Source organism: Numida meleagris, chromosome 7, assembly GCF_002078875.1.
Source record: "Numida meleagris isolate 19003 breed g44 Domestic line chromosome 7, NumMel1.0, whole genome shotgun sequence".
NCBI classification, from domain to species: Eukaryota; Metazoa; Chordata; class Aves; order Galliformes; family Numididae; genus Numida; species Numida meleagris.
In genome coordinates, this window is record NC_034415.1 from 1,373,752 (window position 1) to 1,395,546 (window position 21,795).

At 42.4% G+C, this 21,795-nt stretch overlaps 1 protein-coding gene across 3 annotated transcripts in view; it reads left to right on the forward strand.

The window, feature by feature from the left end:
- The window catches only part of GPSM2 (G protein signaling modulator 2), a 26,242-nt gene continuing 4,447 nt past the window's right edge, over positions 1-21,795 (forward strand). Inside the window, exons 1-11 of one of the 3 annotated variants that reach the window (XM_021405348.1) lie at positions 1-125; positions 8,640-8,953; positions 14,999-15,220; positions 16,134-16,269; positions 16,709-16,851; positions 17,340-17,463; positions 17,716-17,831; positions 18,833-18,988; positions 19,827-19,935; positions 20,181-20,310; positions 20,892-20,962. In XM_021405348.1, the coding sequence (XP_021261023.1) occupies positions 8,892-8,953; positions 14,999-15,220; positions 16,134-16,269; positions 16,709-16,851; positions 17,340-17,463; positions 17,716-17,831; positions 18,833-18,988; positions 19,827-19,935; positions 20,181-20,310; positions 20,892-20,962 (1,269 nt within the window). In that variant the 5' untranslated portion in view covers positions 1-125; positions 8,640-8,891. Of the gene's footprint in view, positions 126-389; positions 414-8,639; positions 8,954-14,998; positions 15,221-16,133; positions 16,270-16,708; positions 16,852-17,339; positions 17,464-17,715; positions 17,832-18,832; positions 18,989-19,826; positions 19,936-20,180; positions 20,311-20,891; positions 20,963-21,795 lie in introns of those variants that run through there. The other 2 variants (XM_021405349.1, XM_021405350.1) reach the window with 2 other exon arrangements.

Sequence of the window (21,795 nt, forward strand, 5' to 3'; positions counted from 1 at the left end):
GGGGATTGGCGGGTTCGAAGCGCGGCTGCGCGTGGGCGGCGCCGCCTGGAGCTCCCCGCCGCGGCGGTCGCTGTGGAAACTGCGCCGGCGGCGGGCGGGGCCGCGGCCTGCGACGGCGGCGCCAGGTGAGGCGCGAGCGGCCCCGGGGGGGCTTCGCGGCCGGAGGGAGGCGGGAATCCGCCGCTCGTCGGCGGTCGGTACCCGCGGGCGGGCGCGTGCTCCGCGCTCGGGCCGGGAGAGCCGCGCGTGCGTCTGCGGCCCGGCGCTCGTGCCTCGGGGCCGCTGCCGCGCGTGCCACCCTTAAGCGGCGCCGCCGTGCCGGAGCAGAAGCGGCGCGGCCTCCGTCCCGTCGCGTGCCCGCCGGCGGCTGCGCTGGGCCCGGCGAGATGTGGTGGGCGGCGGCGCGGGGCGAGGTAACGCGCTGCTGGGCGGCGGGACGCGGGGAACGACGCGTACAGCGAGCGCGCTCCGAGCTGCTCGAGAACCGCGGCTGGGGCTGGAGGTCGCGTTGCGTGTGAGCCCGGGTACCGCGTTTCTCCGGATTGTCGCCCGCGGTTCTTGGTGGCTGCTGCGGCCCGGCTCCGCGCGGGGCGAACGGGTCCTCCCAGGGCCGGTCCGAAAAGGGTGCCTTTCGTGTAAGTCTGCGTTATTTGAGCTGGAAACGTAACCAGAAACATCGTCTTTGCAACGTGGTCCTTACAAAATCTTTGCTTGTATGTATCTTATGCGTTTTAAAAGTGATCTATGGGCCGGTGTTCCATGGCGCTCGTTCCGTTGATGGTCACCTGGACACGAGGTTCCGTAGCCCTCTTTGCAGGAATGGACTCGATGCTTTCAGTTACTTCCCTGCTGAGCTTTCACAAAACCTGCCTGGAACTTGAGCCAGCTTTACTGAAACAGAGAAGACCTCTATGGGGCTTGCTCTAATACTCTTGTTTGAAAGCTGCTTGCAGTTTTATATTCCCGTTGCTCTTGCTGGAGAACTAAGGCACAACTTGCTGGTTGGAAAGTCAAAATAGTTTTTTAAAAGACATTGATGGGCATGCTAGTATTTTCTTAATGTGCTGTCATTGTCACTTGGCTTAAATCGTTGCCTCCCTCCCTTTGTTTCTTTTGTTTTCTGAATTATTTAAAGACTGTGGCACATCTGAGCGTGTTGAATGGCAGCGTTGCAAAAACAAAGATGATGTGCTTCTTTTGGCATACTGTAAAGGAGATCAACGCTGTTTTGAAAAGGAGTGTTATCTCTTTGTCAGGGTGGAAATCTCTTCCTGGTTTGCTAGGGCTATTTTTGTTGTCTGTTTTCATTTTTTCTTGCCAGCAAATGGCAGCAGACTGATTTTTCAAAACCAGCGTTCTTCAGGTCCCCGTGTGCCTTATGGAGAGCAGCTTCATTCCCATTAGTTAAAAGTCGTGTTAAGAAATGAGTGGGTTTTTTCTTTCTAATGGATAATGCAATCTGTCAGTAGTTTCAACCGTATCTGTGTTTTATTTATTAATTTATTAGATTTAATAACAGTTATTTGTACTTTTCACTTGCTGTCATTCATGTTTTTGGTAGCAGCAGCGCGGTCACTTTCACTTTGCACGACTTTGTCATTCATACCCAGATCTGGTTTTCAGTAGTCTTCAGTGTTAACACATTACTGAAATAATTTATGTTTAGGAAGTACTGATCTTAGGAGCTGGTGAAAGATGAACCTGTTCTGGCTCTTACCAGTCCTTTGAAGGAAAGAACACAGTGATATCAGATGAAGGAAAAAACTATTTGCTTTCATTTAGGCACTTAATAGCAAGTCAGCTACGCAGATGATTGCATCAGAAATAGAGTACTGCTTTGTTAAAGATCGCAGTGTTAGGAGTGCAAAATACAGGGAGAGCAGGAGTAGGAAGCCTGGTAAGAGGTGGTCTGAGATGTGTGTAACGTTGTACAGATGGCTAATGGCAAGTTGTCTCTTTGGACTGAATCTGGGGGTATCTGAGAAATATTCCTGTTCAGATAATAGAACTTCTGTGTGTATAAACCTTTATTCATTTAAAGGGACAGCTTTTGTGCAGCTGAGTCATGGGGAAAAGTGGACGTGATCTACTGTGGGTCCTCTCCCAATCTTTTTATTTCTTTGCCCTATTTTTTTTCTACCATTGCCCTGCTGTTACGCTGTTCAGAATTCTGTTCTTACATGCAGTGCCTCACGGGCTGTGTGTTACCCAGCAGTCGCTGGCTGTGGCTGGGCAGCGTGCGGTGTTTGTGTGGTGATGTCTGAGTACGGTTGGGTGCAGCTGTGGGCAATAGAGGCAAAACAGAGCTGAGGAAAGCGGAGCGCCTTATCGGAGAGATTCGCGATGAACACTCTCCATCAGCTTAAGTACAACATTCTGTGCTGAATGTTTCCCATCTGGCGTTCCTTGGCGGCCTGTAGCGTTTAGTGGTGGTTGAGTGGCGGCCTGGTGGGCTGGGAGAGGCCTGACGTCCAGCGTTGGCACGGTGAGGTTGTCCTGGCAAGCAGGAAAGAGACTTGAATGTACGGTCGGGTCTTGGTAACACAACTCTTACTGCTTTTGCGATGATGTGGTTTTAAACTTAGGCTGAGAATAAAAGGATGCGAGTTGTGACTTCCCTGTGGTCGTCATGTAGGTCTGTTGTGGCGTTAAAGCACTTGAAAGCTGTGACTCCCATCTCCCATGGGATGCTTGGAAAGGAGGCTGCTGGCAGCGCAGCGCCTGTTTTCAGGCTGTGGATGACAACGTGTGGAAACTCAGAAGTTGTTAATCTAATCAAAACTAAAAGTGATAATCTCGGTGTATTGAAAGTGTAAAAGAAATGGAATTCTCAGCTATTCAGTTTTTGCTGTTCTTCCAGGCGCAGAGAAGGTGTTACTCTAGCGTTTTGCATCGAAAATTTTGGTGCATTTAGAATTAGTTCCCTGTTGCCCGATTAGATTTGCTGTAAGGCTATTAGTTATATTCTGCTGCAGGCACTTCGTCTTCTCTTCCTTTTGTATATTGCCGTGGTAGGGGCTTGCCTTACTGCAGAGTTGAGAAGTCTGGCTTCCACGAACTATTTGCGGACACGTCCTTACAGTAAAAACGCTTACTTGTGCTTCCTTCTGTTAGCTACTCGCGCGCCAGGCGGATACGTTAAGTAGCGAGCTGATTTCCAGGTAAAAATTGATTCTTTTATAAAGGGATATTCTATTCTGAAAGACTTTCTGTGGGAGAGGCGCTGAGAGGTCCACCTGCATCACTGAACTTTGCTGTTCCTTACACTCAGGTATCAGCGCGGTACATGTGTGCTTTGTGGTCCTATGCCTAGTGTAAGGATATGTGCTGTTTTTTTATTTGTTTTTGTCAGCATTGCATTCTGAACCTGTACGTTATTGTATAGCCTGCACCACTGCAAGACTCCTTAAATGTTTCTCTTTACAAAACTGTGTTACTGAGGAGCGCCTAGTAGGGCACTTCCTCCCTTACTACAGTTAATGGCTGGCTTGGAGCCGTGTTGGTGCTCTGATGAACACACCAGCAATGAGGAGATGTTGGTTTTTGTCACTCATGTGTTGCGCTGTTGTCCTAAGTGCCTGGCATTTCTTTCTGCTCTTCATGAATGACCCTGTTAAAAGGAGTGCGTTTATATTTCAGTCTGTCGCTGAGTGGAAATAAGGTGCTTGGTAGGAATAGAGATGGTAGATTCTGTCCAGAAATGTTGAAGTTCCTTAATTAAAAGGTTTTGTTTTTTCCCTTCAGCTTCTGGAATGATGTAGTTTTCTCGCTGCAAAGCATCTATGCAGTTTTTATCTGTGGCTTAGGTGCTCCGGGGGGGAGTAGGAAGGTGCTTCTGGATTCAGGCATCAGGGTTGTTGGGAATTTTTTTTTTTTCTTTATGTCCTGGAATAAATAACTTGTGTCATTAAGACTTCTTTTTTTTTAGGTTGATTATTGTGAGCAATACTGAAAATAATGCAAGGCAATGCTTACTTGTTAAAGAGACATTTGCGCGGCCCTTTAGTGGTAGAGGAAAAAATGAACCGAAAGCATATATGGGTTGAAAAGGCTTGCTGTGTTGCAGATCTTGAGCATTAAAGCTGCAAACTCTATTAACTTAACTAGGTACAGCACAAATACGAAGGGAAATTAAACTACTTCTAATCTACAGAATAAATAGAAACTATATGGGAATGATGCCGGAGGGCATGTGGAAACGCTCCGGGGCTTTGGTTTGCCTTTAACATAATGTTGTATAAGGTAGGGTGTCTGTCGTGTTAGGCCAGAAGGGGCTATAAGTGGAGGGAGAGTGAAGAGGGTTTGTTGTATATGAGAGGGCCTGGGGGAACCAAGCCTCCTCTGCCTTGCATTGGAACCCACTGAGCGGCAAGGTCAGTTGTGTCTGGGTAACCACAGAATTTAAAAATTAGATCAAGCCTGTTTAGAAATAGGGCAGTAAATGAAGCATCTCCACCATTACCGTGTTTGTCATAATGCAGCACTGTGTTAGCCGTTACGTAATTGATGTTGGACTCTGCTCGGGAGCTGTGTCCATGCTTTCATTTTCAGCTGAGGGTGCGGTGAGATCTCGCTTGGTTGTGAGCAAGCTTTGTCTCAGGGATGCTGTTTTTTGTTTGGTTGGTTTTTAGTGTCTCGAGAGTTAGGAGGACCTTATTGCTAGAACCTTTTTTAAGCTTATTAAAAAAATAAAATTGTGCAAACTAGTGTAACTAATTATTATTTAATCTTGTAAGGTAGTTGTAGATTTTTATGCAATATTTATTATTAATTTTTCCTACAGTTATTTAACGCTTTCAGTAAAGCTATTTTCCAGTCCTACTTCGGGCAGTCCTGGGTATCCTGGCTCTTGGTTGTCTCTGGAGGTTTCTGCCCCTGCAGCCATGCTGGGTTAAGTACGTGGACAAAAACCCTTTTCTTCCTTTGCAGTAAAGGTAGTGCTAGAAACAAACTGGGGGGAGAAGTGAAGAGTCGAGTCAGTTGGATCAGTCAACGTGAAGGTACTTCGTGAGTGTCATAGCTTCTGTTGTTATTGTTACTATTATTATTTATTTTACTGTTTGACAAAGTGCTTCTGTTGCTTCTATAGAAGGCCTCCTGGTTATACTGAAGTAATTAAGTCTTGGGCATTAATTGGCTAACAAGAGAGATGAAATAACTTTATAGATCAAGGAGTCAAGGTTCCAAGCTCCCCTATTGTAATCCTGTTCTTTCGATTCATACGAGGTCAGTCAGTTCTGGCAATAAAACACCTCTCTAGCCTTGTGCTGTCGGTTAGCATTCCTTTGGTTCTCTTTCCAACGAGGAGCAGATGATTTCCTATGCAAAAAATAGCTTTGGGAACAGGGGAGGAAGCTTCGTGTGCTGCCTTCTGTTAGCGTGCCTTAAGGGAAATTCTAGGCTTGTGCCGAGTGGGTTGGTAAGGCTCCTGTTTTGTTGAATGGGTGTCACGTGCGGCCCAAAGCTGGTACAGTACCCTTTTTCCACCCACTTCGGGACTTTCTGCAACAATCAGTGAGGTGACTTAGTTTCGCGTGGTCTAATATTTGTCAGTCCGTATGGCAGATAGAACCGGGGTGGAGGAGGAAGCATCTGGATCAAGCACGTTAGTTGCTGATATTAATGTATTTACTTTCAGCTCGTCTGGTGAGTCTGATAGCGTAGGCTAGGTCTTCCCCGTGCACTGTGTAATGACAAGCTCTGCAGAATCTGCTCCATCAGGCACGCAGCTAGGTGGAGTGCCAGGCGGTTACAAACCCCCACTGCCCTGTTCTGCCTCTGGGTGCAGCCCGCCCGTATCTGACGGGGCTGCACTCGGTGGTACGCTGGAACGCTGCTTGTGTTGGGTGCTTGTAAGGCAGTCCTTCCGCAGGAGCCCTGCGGTTCATCCTGAGAGTACCTGCGTATCTGCACCGAGCGTAAAGCCATCCGGAGGAAAGCCGCGATTTCAGAGCTGGAGTTGCTCCGCATCCACTGAGCCTGAATAAAACCTCCAAGTCACTTTGTCAGCAAAGGGGGTTTCCGTGTGGTGTCAGCCAACCAGCTGCTGAACTTCTGTCGAACGCGGTGCAGAGCGGAGCATGCCGCTAGGGTTCCAGGAGTCGCACTCTGCTGTTGTCCTCGCGTGGGGTTTGTTAGCCTGCGTGTCCCGCTCGAGGCTCAGCACTTGTGTTCTGTCGTGCCAAGGTCTGGAGAAAACAGCTGCTTCCCAACGTGTCACACTGCTACGTTAGGGATTGTTTAGAGCGGAATGGTTAGTACTGCACAAATGCTGTTGACTGTGCTGTTTTCTATGCAAATACGAGGTTAAATTTGAAATAGAATTAATTCATTAAATTTTGGGGGGCTTATTTTAGACTTCCTTGTTAACTTAGGTGAATTTTAAAAATATCCCTGGACGTCATTAAAGACTAAAATTGTGCTTTGTCTGGTTCCAGCTGTGGTTCAGTATCTCTAGACTTACTGTTTGTGTTTATATGTAGTTTTACAATTTCAAGGTCTGGAGTCAAACTAACCTTTGTAATTTGGTAACAGAACCTTTACTGTATTTTTTTGTTTCTTAGTCTGTCTTTCTCTTCACAGGGTACACAAAGCTCTGCTTTGTTTTCAGGTAATCCATTGCAAGGTTCTTTTCCTGTTTTTTCACTTATGCGGCAGCCGCTCCCTGAAAGGAAATTCAGATGTAGTTCAACATTGGAAAATTTGCCCTAATCTTGAAACAACCACCCTCTGTAGCTCATTTTTGTAAGGAAATAGAATGTGTGCTATTGGTCTGCCTCGATTTGTACTTTCGCTGCGTCAATTCTGAATCTCTCGGCCTTTGATGACTTCATTTGGCAGATGCTTCTGTAGCTCTGTGAAAAATAGCAGATGGCTAGAGAGCCCTTGGTTTGATGCCTCCTTAGGCAAGGCAGGAAGAGCTGGGCTGGGAACGTTGCGGTAGCCAGCGTCCAGCGACTGGTCAGCCTGTGGCAGCCAGTACAGGCGGCCCTGGAGCTGCAGATGAGCACAGAAATGATTTTCGATCATCAATCGTCTGACCATCTCCAAAAAGGAAGTATGGTCAAGGGAGATGGTGAGACAAGGGAAGGAGCCAAGGATGCTGCTGGAATCTTCTGATTTAAGGAGATAGTGACTGCAAGAGGGTTCATGGATATCTACCTCCTTAATTCTTAACTAACAACTCTGATTAATGTGCTGTAAGTTGGACATGGGCCAGCTCGGTGTGCCCACATCAGGCACCGAAGGCCAGCCACGTGCCACGCGGTCAGCAGGAGCAGGGCTCCCAGCAGTGGGGAGGTGGCATCCACGGGAGCTGGCAGACACGATGGACATGGAGCCCAGTTAAATGAGGTTGTAGACAAGCGATGCGAAGCGTCTGACTAACTTCTGGTTCCCGTGTAGTGCCGAGCGCCAGGACTGCTCTGGGGAGATGAGTGCAGGCGGGGTGACTTGCAGCTGGCTGCTTGCGGGAGTTCCTGACTTGAGCTTTGCGCAAACCTGGGCAGAGCAAATACCTGTCATGTGGTCTTCCCAGTGCGTGGGTTGCAATGGTATTTAAAAATGTATGTATCACGCTTTGTAATTGCAAAAGAATACCCACACCCACTTGTTGATGCCACATAACTCCGGTGCTGAGCATGGGAGGGCAAAGTAGTTTGACTGGAAGAACACTGTGGATGGTCTGTTTGAAAGATGCTGTCAAAGAGGAGGGTGGTGAGAAGAATGAATATTCGCACCTGGTGATTGATGAAACTAATGAGAAGGCATTGCCTACCTTGACAATTAAAAATACAGAGATGGGTGAGTTCTGGTGACAGCTTTAAATCTGAGTTCTGTTCTTGTTTTGTGACATCTCTGCAAGCTCTTGATGAAATATGCATTTGCGAATTACACGATTGATGTTTACTTGCAAAGGAAGGTAATATTAGTGCTAAGGAATAAACATGTCAACTTCTCTACTAAAAATATACTTAAAAGTGGATAAACTTCTGAATAGTTTCTTTCTGGCAAATTGTTTTCCCTGCCAGCCTGAACAGGTCTAACTTCTAAGCACTGGCTGCTGTAGTCCCTTTGAAACAGAGTTTGGAGCTCATACGGCAACGCTGCGGCACTTGGGAATGTGTTCCCCGTGTAAAACATAAAAAGGCGAAACACAAATATCCCTTTGCTTTTAGGGGAGGAGGGGAGGGGAGTAGAGCTTAAACCTCTGCTGGCTTCTGTGCTTCTGATGTTCAGAGTGGGCCTCTCCAGGTGGGGTTGTGTCAGCCTGTTCTGGCAGCTGTTTGCACGTAAAGCAGTTTGGAATTGGTTTTATGTTATGCCTTTCATTCTGTAGCTTTCACCCGTTAAGCTTTTTGCATGGAACTTCATGAGGCCAAAAAATACTAACGAGGATACATTACTTGAATTTTCCAGCAGAGAAGAGCATTGTTTTTTGTTAAACCTTCTTGCTTTCTTGCTTGCCTACAGGAATTGCCGTGTATGTATGAATGTTTTGGCTCTGGCTTTACGTTCTTGATTGACACTTCCTGCTCGGTAGGAGTAGTGTTATGCTTTTACATCAGCTGCAAGTGGTTGTGAGTTATTAACGGAATGTTACCAGACTTCAAGCCAAGCGTCTTGTGTTCCCTTTGCAGAAACGCAGCTGAATGGAGCTGAAAGGGCCACAGATGAAAGAACTTGAACACGTTTCTGAAAGTTTAAGATGTGTCTGACAGTGACATGCTTGCCTTAGTAATAAAGAAGAGTATCTCAACAGAAGCTTAGGATACCTTTTCGCCAACTTATTAACCTACTAACTGGAATGGTGTTCTGACAACAGTTCTGCGTAGCAAACTACTTGCCTTGCTACAGAACAGGAGTGTTTTCTCTACTGATAATGCAACTCAATGGAGGAAAGTAATGTTTTGATAAGCATGCGAGAAGAGCAGTCTTTTCATGTGCGATACAGGTAAGACAATGAATTTTAGTATGGATGACTAAGTACTGTTAACGTTAGGAAACTAACCATGTTTGCACTAGTTTGGTGTCTCTGTTACTAGTGAGATTGAAACTGAAAGGTGAATCACTACTTCTCTGCTTTCCTTTATTTTCCAAGTATGAAAATTCACTTTTGTTATATAGTAGGTTAGATTGGATCATAGTAGAACCGTGTGCGGCTGCAGAACACTGTATGAGTGTTTGTACTTCCACTGTCTTTCTGCTTAGACTTGTCATAAAACAATACAAGGTATGATCTCTGCACGGTAATCCGTTTTACATCTTTGTTTAGCTTTGGGTTGCCTCTGCAAACTGTGGAGCTTTGTCTGCTAACGTTCTCTGAGCTTGTCCCATTATTGTTGCTGTGACTGGCACTGTCATCTAGAGCGCTGTTTTCCTTCCTCATGATAGATTTGATTAAGGGATTAAAAACTGCTTTGACATTTTGAACTAAGAAGTGCTATAATTGCAAGTCAAGAGGATATGCCGTTTTGCTTCTGAATGCTTTTATCCTTTTTCTTCTGGAATCCCCTTTATAGATGTGAGATGAAATGTTAGCATTGCAGGCTCCCCCTAACGCATTTGAACAACAGAAACATTGTGCAGTGCACTGTAATTGAGTGGCTACTGCTGGGGAGGGTAAATCTTGCAGCTCATTCAACAGGAAGGGACGCTGCAACAGTGGAATGATTGTTTGAAGAACAAATGAAAAGCGTGGTTCTTGTGTGTTCCCCCAGCCAGCCTTCCTCTGGAGGGGTTTTCCTCGCTAACTAACAGAAACAGAGCACCGCTCTTGCTTGCAAGACGGCACGTGCTGTGGCTTAAAATTAATTCACGTGAACGTGAAGGTATGAACTTGGGGAATCCATTCTCATACAGCTTTCTGACAGCGTTAGGTTGGTTGTCTTCCATTTCACAGAAGTACAGTATTAGTTCTGGTTAGCACTGCACTCAGCAGGAGGAACTTTTTTGTGGTCAATATGGAAAAAAAATGGTAAATAAAATATATTTTATGCTCTTCTCTCTTTATTTTGCTAAAATCTGTATACAGTAGCTTTGATAGCAGAAATCCCTACTGTGTGGGCATGGTATTTCTGCTGTTCTGTTCTTGTTTCTTGGACGTATCTGGCTGATGCCCTAGGTCGTTCCCAGACAACCGCAGGAGATCCTTGCTCTCTGACAAAAGCTGGGGCTGTTCAGGTTAGGAAAGTAAATGAGCAAAGAAAGCAGCATGGCCAGTTGCCTTGTTTAACTTGACAAGCCAGAAATAACTTTGCCGAATTTGGTGAGCATGGGTAGAGCAAAATGTCTTACAGCTTTATTCTGTATTTCTGTACGAGCTTAAATGATACCAATTATCAAAAAAAGCATTTGTGTCTTAATAAACCTTTCTTTAAGAACTGTAATCTGTGGAACATTTGAAAAACATGGAGCTGTAATCCTTTGATTTCTTTTCATATATTAAACTTTTCTAAAATTCAGAGCAACTTTCCCACTGGCATTCTGCTGGAACTGGCTGTACAAGGAATCTGGCGGCCCGCTCCTGAGGCAGAGCTTGACTGTGCGTCTGCTCCTTGCTGCGCGAGCTGCTGCTTTCTCCCCACAGCAGATGCGTGGCCCACAGTAAAGTGGCTTTAGCAACTACAAAAGGCTGATGCTGATGGAGGGAAACTTGTTTTGTTCTAACGTCAGCTGGTGACTTGAAATGAAATGCTGATGTCAGTAACTGTGACTGATAAGTAAGGAATCTATAGAGTAAATATTTGTAGAACTAATTTGCCTTGGCCTGCTAAGTCCATATACCAAAGCAGCCGTTTGACTGAGCACAGTGCTCCAGTGGCCATGCAGTTAAGTTGTTTGGACTGGTCAGAGTGATGCACTTCTACATTATGCATGGAAACCAAGAATAAGGTAGGAATGAGGAGCAGCTTGTCATCTGTAGCATAGGATTCTGTGGCATTAGTGATTTTTTCTCTCTGAATTCAAGAGAGATAATAGTTTTCTTTGGTTTTGTGTCCGTGCACGGATTGTTATGTTTCACAGCGTAGTTACGAAGCAGCACCCCCACCAAATAGCAAAAGTCTTCAGAAATCCTCTATGAAAGAATTGAACAGAGCAAAACTAAATTAGCAGTGTTTAGAGACTGTAATATAATCAGGGTATTCTTGCTTTCTTCTTCTTGCCTTATTTGTTATCAGTTTTCCATTCTTTATTTTAAGATGTGAACAGATAAAGGGTGGGAGAGTCCAAAGGGGAGAAAAGCAGGGAGGCCTGGGTGGAGGCAGATGCTTAGGAGTTGTATTCTTATAAGGGTCAGGTTTCAAAAGAGAATACGAAGGCCAGAGAAGACCAAAAACCAAACCAAAATGAAGCGTAAGGGAGCCAGGGAAGATGAAGAGCTTAGAGGCAGAGATAAGGATGAGGTAGTTTTACAAATGAGAAATTATTCAGGAGATGCCAGCCTTTCAGAGAGCAGGTGGAGGCAACTGTAAGCCGAATAATGGAGTATTTCCCCAGTCACATCTGGAAGAAAGCTATCCTGTTTAGTAGGAACAGAGTTTCACTGGAAGTACCCAGATGAATGGGCCTTGTTCTCTTGTCTCTGTGGATTCAGTGTATCTTTTGTTTAGCTGTTCTGTGTTGAATAAATAAGTAATTTGATTCAGCCCTTGGAACAGAGAAAGTAATTTCATATTCTCCTTTTAACTGTTTAATGACTTCTTAAAACATTGATAACCTGGCCCTGTCTGGTCTGCTGACGTGCTGTTTAACCATGAGCAGTTAGAACAGTCCCTGAGAACAGGAGGTGGTGGGTTTTTGACTGTAGAACAGTTATGTACATCTTTAAAAAATGTGTGATTTTTTCAGAGCAGTCTTCCAAAGATTGTAAATATATATGTGTGTGTGTGTGTGTATACACACACATATATATGTGTATATATATACACATATATACACACATACGCACACACACACACACACTCTGTCTCTCTCTTTCTGGGTCCATTTTTGTACTTTATGGATAAACTTAGAGGCCCTTTTGCTCCAAAGTGGTAAAATAATAATTCTGTAGCTTTTCTGAAGTGTGAATAAAATACTGAGTAGAAGCAACTGTAATAAATCAAAATACTCTGTTGTATCTGTTCTTCTGTTTTTATAGTGTATTTAGACTTGGAAAATGTAGAAGGCCAGTCAGAATGGATCCAAATGGATTGACAGCTTCAATTTGTTGTACGGATTCCAATTAGCTGTTGAAGCAACCTTTCTGGAAGTGTGCTCAAGTAGTGTTAAATGTTGACTTCTATTTTACCCAGACAATTTTTAAGTCTCATTGTCATTTACTTCCTTTAATTCTGGTTGAACTGAAATAGCTGATACGCATCAGCTTTAGTTTTCTAGATAGAAAAAACACAACACCAAAACCAAACCACATCTTTCATTTGTGTAAGTGGTACTAAATCAGGATTGTGGAGTCAAAAGATTGTTTCAAGTTCCTTGACAAAATGGTAATGCTGCCTTGACATTTGGCGGCCTTTGGAATAATGTGAAATTACTTGAGAGCAGAATATCAGAAAAATTCCTGGTCCACAGCATTCTCAAATCGCAAATAAAACCATGATTTTCAAGTGGGCTAAATCACTTCATACATCTGGAGTCTGGTGTAGCATTTTGACTTTTTTTTGCCGTACGCACATTTTACTGAAAGCTCTACTGCAATCCTTTCAAGCTAAAACCCCAAGAAACGAATGCGATTGTATAATGTTCTAAAGCTTCGCACTGAGGAGCACCATATTTTCTCGCCATCACTTTAATTAGGCATGTCAGTTAACATGAGGTGCCCGGAGAGAACCTCTTTGGATAGGATTAAGATTACCCAATGAAGTGTTTTAAATCTTAAACCTTCAGTTGCTGATGGTGTAACATGCTGTGCTTAATCATTTCTGCCTTTTTCTGTCTTACATTCAACACCTGCACAATGTAATAAAGAGCAAGTTGTGTGCTCTAGCAATAGGAGTGCTTGAGCTTCTCTGAGAAGCTTCCAAACTTACCACCATCGCATGTGTTATGGATATCCAACCTGAGAAGTTGTGCCTGGAAAGAACTTCATGCTTCAGTTCCCATTTTCTATTTGTATCGTTACTGACTACCAAGCAGACACTATCTTTAACTGCAAAAGTTAAATATGTCTGTCTTCTCACTGTGCTTAAGTTGTGGAATGTCGAAGACCAGCAGGTATGGTACTGTTTTGTGTTAGTAGCTTATTTTACTTACGATCCAAATTCTTCTGGTTCTCTTGGCAGGTCAGTCGGTTTGTCAAAAATGCTTTCTTCTGACTCAGGTTTCTGTCAAATGTTGTATAACCTATTCTTTTCTGATTTTAGAGAAACAAATGTAAAACTTGCAGGTACGCTAAATATTTTGTTGCTGTGTCTTGTAGAACAGCTGTCTTCTAGTGCTGCTGCTAAAACAGCTGCTGGAAAAGCAAACATTTGTGATTGTTACCGATCTTGCATGTGAAGGAAAATAGGCATATGTTTTGAACTATATTTCTAGAATATTTATTCTTACAACCAGGTAAATATCACATAATAACATAATAAAGACATATTAAATGATGGAAAACATTCTGTTTTGGACTGCCGTTCCAAGCAGCCAGAACATAGTCCTATCGAAGAAAAACTTAAAGCAATACACAAATTGACAGCTATGTCCAACATTTTTTGGCAGTATTAGCGCACACTTTTTGAACAATTAGAGAATGTGTCTTACTAATTTTCTTCTCAGAAAATCTTCTAAAAGTAGAATGGTGGCATTTTTGTAAGCTTTGTTAAAATGCAGACATTCCAAAAAAGCTAGAGAATACTTCAGGATTAAGACCCTGAAGCTGCCTTCCTCCTTATTCTGCCTCCCTATCTCCCTCGTATCTCAGCACTGGAAAGTAGGAAATTTTCATACATGGTCGTTAACACTTCATGAAATTTTAGCTTTTTACCTTTTGTACAGCTGAATTCACAATAGTGGAAGTGCACGTGAATACTTTTTGGCAGCCACTGTTCTCTCACAGAGCTCCTTTGTTCAAAATGTAATCCACAGATTCACTGATATCTTCTTTACTGCTTGCAGTATTTTATACCTGTATAATTACACAGTTATTTGCTCATAATGATACAGTGCATTCCAGTGCCTTCTGGACTTATGGCTTTTCAATAAAGTAACGGGAGTTGACATACACTTTGTAAATTAAGTCTGTTTTTTTCCTTAACACTGTGAGAATTTTCATAACAGTGATACTATAGGAAATGAAATACAAAGTAGTAGTGAATTACATAGGAAAGACCTTTAGGAGAAGTAGTCGTGGTCTTTGATACACAACAACATTTGGACTTTTAAGATGTTTGTTTTGAATAATACATTTTGCAGGTAACTACGCTAGCTTCCTAAAAGTAAAACTGACTTCTTTGGGGAGGGGAGTTGGACAGGAGAAAGCAATTGCTGTTAGCCTGCTGTAAATAACTGCCACATCCGTTTGTACCTATGTTTCACCATTACAGTGTTCAATTCCTTGAATATTCTGCATCCACAAGCCTATTAGTAAAAGAGCTAAGACTGTATTATTACATTTGTCAAAATCAGTATTTGCTAGTAGTCGCTTGAGTTTTAGTTTGTTGTTCTGAAATTATCTAGATGGTGAATACTCAGCATTTTAGGATTCTACAGATGCTGTATATGGACAAAGCAATGTTTGGATCTTCAAGACATGAAAATAAAAATAGTTGAAGCTTTTTGTTCTACTGCTATGTTTGCATATCACTACTGAAGTGCCAAGTTGTGCTTCAGCCTCAGCTTCTCTAATATTAGAGCATCGTAGTCGTTGTTTGTCCTGTGGTGCTGACTTCCTGTCCTAAACAAATGGAGATCACCCTCTGAGTAAAATACACCTCTTCAGAACTCAAGATTGTTGGACCAAGTACTGCATATGGAGTGACAGGTATCTCTTTTTATTTAAACTGTGCAGGATGGAGGCTTCTTGCCTAGAGCTGGCTTTGGAAGGTGAGCGCCTGTGTAAAGCAGGAGATTGCCGAGCTGGCGTGTCTTTCTTTGAAGCAGCTGTTCAGGTTGGAACTGAAGATTTAAAAACACTCAGTGCTATATACAGCCAGCTAGGCAATGCCTATTTCTACTTGCATGAATACGCAAAGGCCTTGGAATACCATCACCATGATTTAACTCTTGCAAGGTAATCTTGTGTCTTTAACCCTGTTCTCCATTTCATCCTATTCTTGTAGAGGTGAGCAGCTGGCTATTCGTCTGCCTGCCAAAACCTGCCACTAATACTAGGTAATGCATGAATGCGGTGACAGGAGAGGGCCGGGGGGCTGGTAGGTAACTTGACTGCCCTTTAACCTGGGAGCTAATGCTCAGCCTAGCACCATAATCCTAGTACTAACTGAGGCCTTACCAGGTTTGTGGATAATTAAGAGGCTTCTTTAAATCCAACCTTTCTTTACCCTTCTCTGTTCCTAAAACTTAAGTCTTTCTGGCTCTCTTGTTTAGAAGATAAAGCTTATTCACGTTTCTACGTGTAAAACTCGCAATACAATACACTGAAATCTACAACTGTGCATTTCATACACTATTCATGATCTCGTTTTTAATTACTTATTATAGATCGAATAAAAGACACAAGCACTAATGTAGAACTTGAGCACAATATAAGCAAAAATCTGGTTTTCCCGCCCCCTTTACTTGCTTAAGTGCGGTAACCACAAAGGTGCCTACGTTCAGTAAGCATCCTCGTGGGAACCTGCTGCTTTGTTGTGTTACTCCCCAAGTGTCAGAGGCAGAGGGGCTCAGTGGTCGTCTTTTGCCTTAATCTCAGTCAGAATGTAGAAGTGTAGTATTTCTTCTAAGCTTTCCGGGAGACCGGTACGTTTACTGTATAATAAAAGGATAGTCAAGGGAAACTCAGAAATAGTTAAAACTTTCTGTCATCCTGGGACTGCTTTTCTGTATAATCATTAAGAAACAAAATTAAATGTTTCCTTAACGATAGACTGAACCATATTTATGTGAATGCATTTTAGATACCGTCGTCTACCACACACCGATTGTTGGCTTGGTTTTGAATTACTTTACTTCTGCAATTTTAGGACAATTGGAGATCTGGTGGGAGAAGCTAAAGCTAGTGGGAATCTGGGGAACACCTTGAAGGTACTCGGAAACTTTGAGGAAGCTATTGTTTGTTGTCAAAGGCATCTGGATATTTCCAGAGAGCTTAATGATAAGGTGAGTGATGCTTAGGAATCCGGAAATAAACTCCTACTAATACACACTGGTGAACCCTGTTGTTGAATGATGAGTGTGCCACCTTTCAGAGGAAATAAAAAACGGAATATTCAAATATTTCTTATAGACAATAAGAATCTGTCAGTTTTAAGGTATCTGTTTGCACCTAGGAGACTTCTCTTAAAAAACTCTTTTAATAATTGGCCTCAATAATTATTATGTATCTTACATACCTCAGAAGGGAATAATACACGATACGATTTGATTGAGGAGTACAAGAGGGTGTAATGTGGGTGGACGATGAGAGCATACTTAGAATGGGCAGAGCATGCATTGGCAAGTAGTTAACGAACTCCTTTCTGTGGGTTGCACTAATGGTTGTTGTGACACAGGAGTTGGAAGCGGAAAGTTTTAACGCCTTGCTTTACTATTGTTTTAGGTTGGAGAAGCTAGAGCACTGTATAATCTGGGAAATGTTTATCACTCTAAAGGGAAAAATGTGGCTTGCACTGGGACACATGATCCAGGGGAGCTTCCAGAGGATGTGAAAAATGCTTTGCAAAAAGCTGCAAATTACTATGAGTAAGTAGTAGCTCTAAATGTTGGTGATTGAGAAGATACATTCATCTGGTTTGTTAAAATATTGAGAGATTTGTGGAGTCATGAGCTAATAAGACCGTGAATTTCAGCCTTATAAACTGGAAAGTACACTATTTTTTGTTTAGCTCTCATTTTCAGTGTACTTTTTATTACCAGGTAAGTCCTTCCCCTACATTAGAATTCAGCATTACTCTTAGAACAAGACTGAGACAACTGAATTTTGTGTAGTTGCGTGTAACGTACCTTTTTTCTTAGAAACGAGCAGGCCAGCGTGAACAAGAACGCAGTTCAGTATCTCACTGAAAGCGTTCCCTGCTCAGTGGAAGAACTGTGGTTGCATAAAGGCCATTAAAATAGGCCAAAGCAGAATACTCTACTTCTTCCTTTATCTAGATAAGATCTGTTTAAATGACTATGAGAAAAAATAACTTCAAAGGCACTAGTCTTTCTCTTTCACTTCTTCAAAACAGGGAAAACCTGACAATAGTAACAGAACTGGGTGATAGAGCAGCACAAGGACGTGCCTTTGGAAATCTGGGAAACACACACTACCTTCTGGGCAACTTCAGGAGTGCGGTTTTAGCCCATGAACAGGTACAGCAATGTGAAATATCACCAGTTGCTCCAGATCTCACATACATGCGTTTTGTTGTAGATTATGATAAGCTTTTTAATGCAAGCTTTAGATCTTAAGGGCACAGCGTCAAGTCTGGCTGTTATTTTCAAGCGCTGTTGGCCTAAAGAACAGATAGGGTTGGAAAGTCTATGGGCGTTCGATTTTGTGTGCAAACGTATATTATGAAGTATAAAACGGAGTGATTAATATGCTTATTTCACATTTTTAAGCGTCTCCTAATTGCAAAAGAATTTGGAGATAGATCAGCAGAGAGAAGAGCGTACAGCAATCTTGGAAATGCCTACATATTCCTGGGTGAATTTGAGACCGCTTCTGAATACTACAAGTTAGTTGACTGCTTCCATTTATCCCTCTTCTCATAGAGCTAATTTCTGTTGTACTGGTACTTGAGCTCGCTGTAGAATAGCCATCTCTTCAAAATATACTTGGAAAAGGGCTGCATTCGTTTAGTAAAAAAATACTTAGCATTTTTCCCTGCTTACTCAGGTTTTCTACCACAACATTAACTTTTTTGTTACTTTTGAATAGATACTTCTCAGCACTGCAGATGTCTTTCTGTTGATACGTATTTATTCACTTTGTTCTAGAACCAGGCATTATTGTCTTAGGTCTAAGCGAGTGCTGGAGTGATCCAAGTGACTTTTCAGTACACCTGAGAGCAGTAGCCATCTCAGGTATACTCACGACCAGCAGTCAGTGGTGCGCATCAACATGGTTTTACATAGTTAGTTTGTATTTGTAATCAAGATTTTTCTTCTTTATCTCTAGACACGTAAGCAGACACGTAGCTGCTGTATCTCGGAAAAATATAAGCTCTGCAAAGATGCAGTGTAGGTGTTAGCATCTTACTTGGACTTCAGGGCTTAGCCATTCTTCTCGAAAATGGGAAAATACAGTGCCTCAATACTGAGTAGATTCTAGTTAGATTCCTACCTAGCAGAGACAGGCTGGCATGGTGGTTATAGGTCTGTCTTGCTCATGTTGATGGAGAACACACAGTATTTATTCTAATGCTGATAAATTAATTCTAATGCTGATAATACCAGCAAATCACCTGTAAATTATCAATGAAGCAATACATGAACATTGGAGCATGCAGTCTGAGGGCTCTGTCTGCTCTGCCATGAAATAAACAGAAATGGACTGCAATGAAGGGGAGTGGAAGATGCCTAAAATCTCCGAAGATTTTGCAAGATAATTCGTTAGCAGCTAATTTGTCAGTCTGGTGTCCTAAAGTCTGGTGTCCTAATCTATGTAGTTTATGTAATAGATTTTTACTTGTATGAGTAAGTAGTGATTTGTGAGGTGACAAACCCTTTCTTTCAGGAGGACATTACAGCTGGCGCGGCAGCTTCAAGATAGAGCTGTGGAAGCACAGGCCTGCTACAGCCTTGGAAACACATACACTCTGCTTCAAGACTATGAGAAAGCAATTGATTATCATCTGAAACACCTTGTGATTGCTCAGGAGTTAAATGATAAGTAAGCCCTAAGAGATTGCTTAATGTATGTGATGCTTAAAGCAATTCCTGTTACTACAAACTTTGGTGATGTTGTTCTGTATAACAACTGAATGTGAATTCCCTGCAGTACAGAGCTTGTTTTCAAGTGGTGGAAAAAAAGCTCTTGAAAGTATTGCAGATAACAAATCCAGTGAGAGGATAACTGATAATGACCATCTAGATCTTCTTGTCTTGGTACTGCCTTTGAAAATGAAGGGAAAAACATATTTTCCAGGATTTGATTGTAGTAGTTTTGCATATCTTCAAAGGAATTTGTCTCCCACTTCTCCACAAATGAAGAAAATAGGAAGGGGTGGAGAAGGGAGGGTGGGTAATTCAGTAGTAAATAATGCCTCTTTTAAAAGCTTTTTTTTTTTGGGGGGGGGGGGGGAAGAGGAGGTAGAATTAAGCATTTGTTTTGGTTGGGGCTGGTGTGTGGTTGTTTTTTTTTTTTTACACCTATTAAATTCACAAAATAAGCAGAATACATGAAGAATAATAAGCCACACAGTCTGAGGAACAGAAAGGGGGTTGTGCAATGTTCCATGCTTGCAGAACTATAAGGAGTGACTTAAAAATGTTGCTGTAAATTTTAAAATAGAAGTTTTGATGAGATTTGCTTACATTTATGCTTATATCAGATCACAGTTCTTTAAGTAAGGTCCTTAAAGTGGTGGTGTTGGAATAGTTTCTGGAGATGGGTCTGAATTTTCTTTGGCACAGTAATATTATTTGGGTAATATTATGAAAACCTGACCCCTAGTGTTCGGAGAGGATGTGATACATATCCCTGAAGACAGATGTTTTATCTTTTGCAGAATTGGTGAAGGAAGAGCATGCTGGAGTTTAGGGAATGCATATACTGCTCTGGGCAATCATGACCAAGCTATGCACTTTGCTGAGAGGCACCTGGAGATCTCCAGAGAGGTATGATTTCTCACTCGTGTCTGGTGGCTGCCAGGTTTTTGCTGTGAGAGCCTAGCAGAGGTTATTTTAGGCTTTGGTTTGTGCCTTTGGTGTACTTCATTGCCAAGGCAGCTCTAACAGTTTCCAACATGGGAAACCTTTTAAACCCTTTTCTCTTAGAAGTCTGTGAACAAAGTGTCCTTGGTATTTACAAATGTATATGTTTTTGTTACAGTAACAGAACTGCTTACTTTATTTGCTTACAGGTAGGAGACAGAAGTGGGGAACTCACTGCTAGACTTAATCTCTCAGATCTTCAAATGGTTCTTGGCTTGAGCTATAGCACAAACAGCTCCATGATGTCAGAAAGCCATGCGGTAGATAACAGTCTGAATGGTACGTGCTTTTCTCCAAATACTTTCTAACATCAAACTTCAAAAAAAAAATCTGTTATTTGCATTGTTTTCTGACTATAGATGCTGGAGTGTTTTTTTTCCCCCGCTCACAAAAGAAAAATAAATGATGCGGTACTGGATCCCTTCAGCTCTTCCTTTTTTGGAGGATTTATGTTGTGAATCATAGGTTACTGCCTAGTTCCTTCACATAATGTATCATCTGAAGTTTCTAATCAGTCTTTTTTTTTTTTTTAATGTGGCAAATGTATTTGTTTGCTGCCCAAATTATGTCCTTCCTTTTTCCTTCGCATGATTGTAAGAACACAAGGGGTTGTAGGTAAAGCTGCTTCGTTTGATGTTTTTCTGTTTGAAGGTCCGTGCTCCTCTCCGCTGTTCCCCGAAAGCAACCTGCATACCTCACATCTGTGTGGGTTTTAAGGCTGCTTTTATTTATTATTTATTCTCTTGTGAGTTTGGAAATCAGAATTGCTTCTCTTGGGCATGTGATGAACACAAGCACAGCTTTGAAGGTGACACCATAAACCTTAATGGCAAAAAAAAATACTCTTTTCTTTCTTGAAGGTACCCGGCCAAGGGTAGGTCGTCGTCACAGTATGGAGAATATGGAACTTATGAAATTAACACCAGAAAAGGTTGGTGCTTTCCTTTTTTCTTTGTTCTGCTGGTGAGACTGCAACAAAATCTAAAGGTTTCTGTAAGAGTTTAATGTTAAGAGTGATGACTGACATCAAAGAACTCCTGTAATCGCTTCTTTAAAAGTGGTTTGTTGTTGATGCGGCAAGTCATTCAGAATAGAACTCCAAAGCATTAGCTCAGTCTTGAAGAAGTCTCTCTTAAATTTATATACCAGCTGGCAGTTCTACATAAATGATTCCAGAGGTAGGCTGAAATTGCTATTTTTTCTTTATGTATTGGGGTATCTGATGCCTGTCTCTTCAAGTGATCCTAAGCATACCGTCATGTTTAGAAGTAGAAAATGTTATCTCAAAGCTTGCACTGTGACAGCTGGTGCAACTGCAGCAGCACTGTTGCTTCGAGTGTCTCTTTGGATACTGATTTCTAAAGATCCTGGGTTTGATTCCAGACCGACTTCTCTGTTGCAGGGAACCTTTAAGCTTTTGGCTAGTATCGGCTGTATTTTCTGATTCTCTGAACCCATTTGTCTGCGGTATCTTTAAAAATATGCAGCCTGTGGTAGTCTGCCCTAAATATGCTCAAATGCTTCATGTGGATTTTTATAATGAAGTATTAACCTAGTTTTGTGGCTTAGTTCTTATAAAGGGCTCTTTTTGAGACACTCGTAGTAGGTTCTGAAGCTTACTCACTAAGTGTCTTTGCTGTGCAGAACAACATGACAGACACTAGCATTATGGCTTGATTTACAGGATACTGTCATCTTGGAGCTGGAACACGGGTTGATCTCTAAGGCTTTAGAATGAATTCTGTTTTGCTGAAAGATGGGATT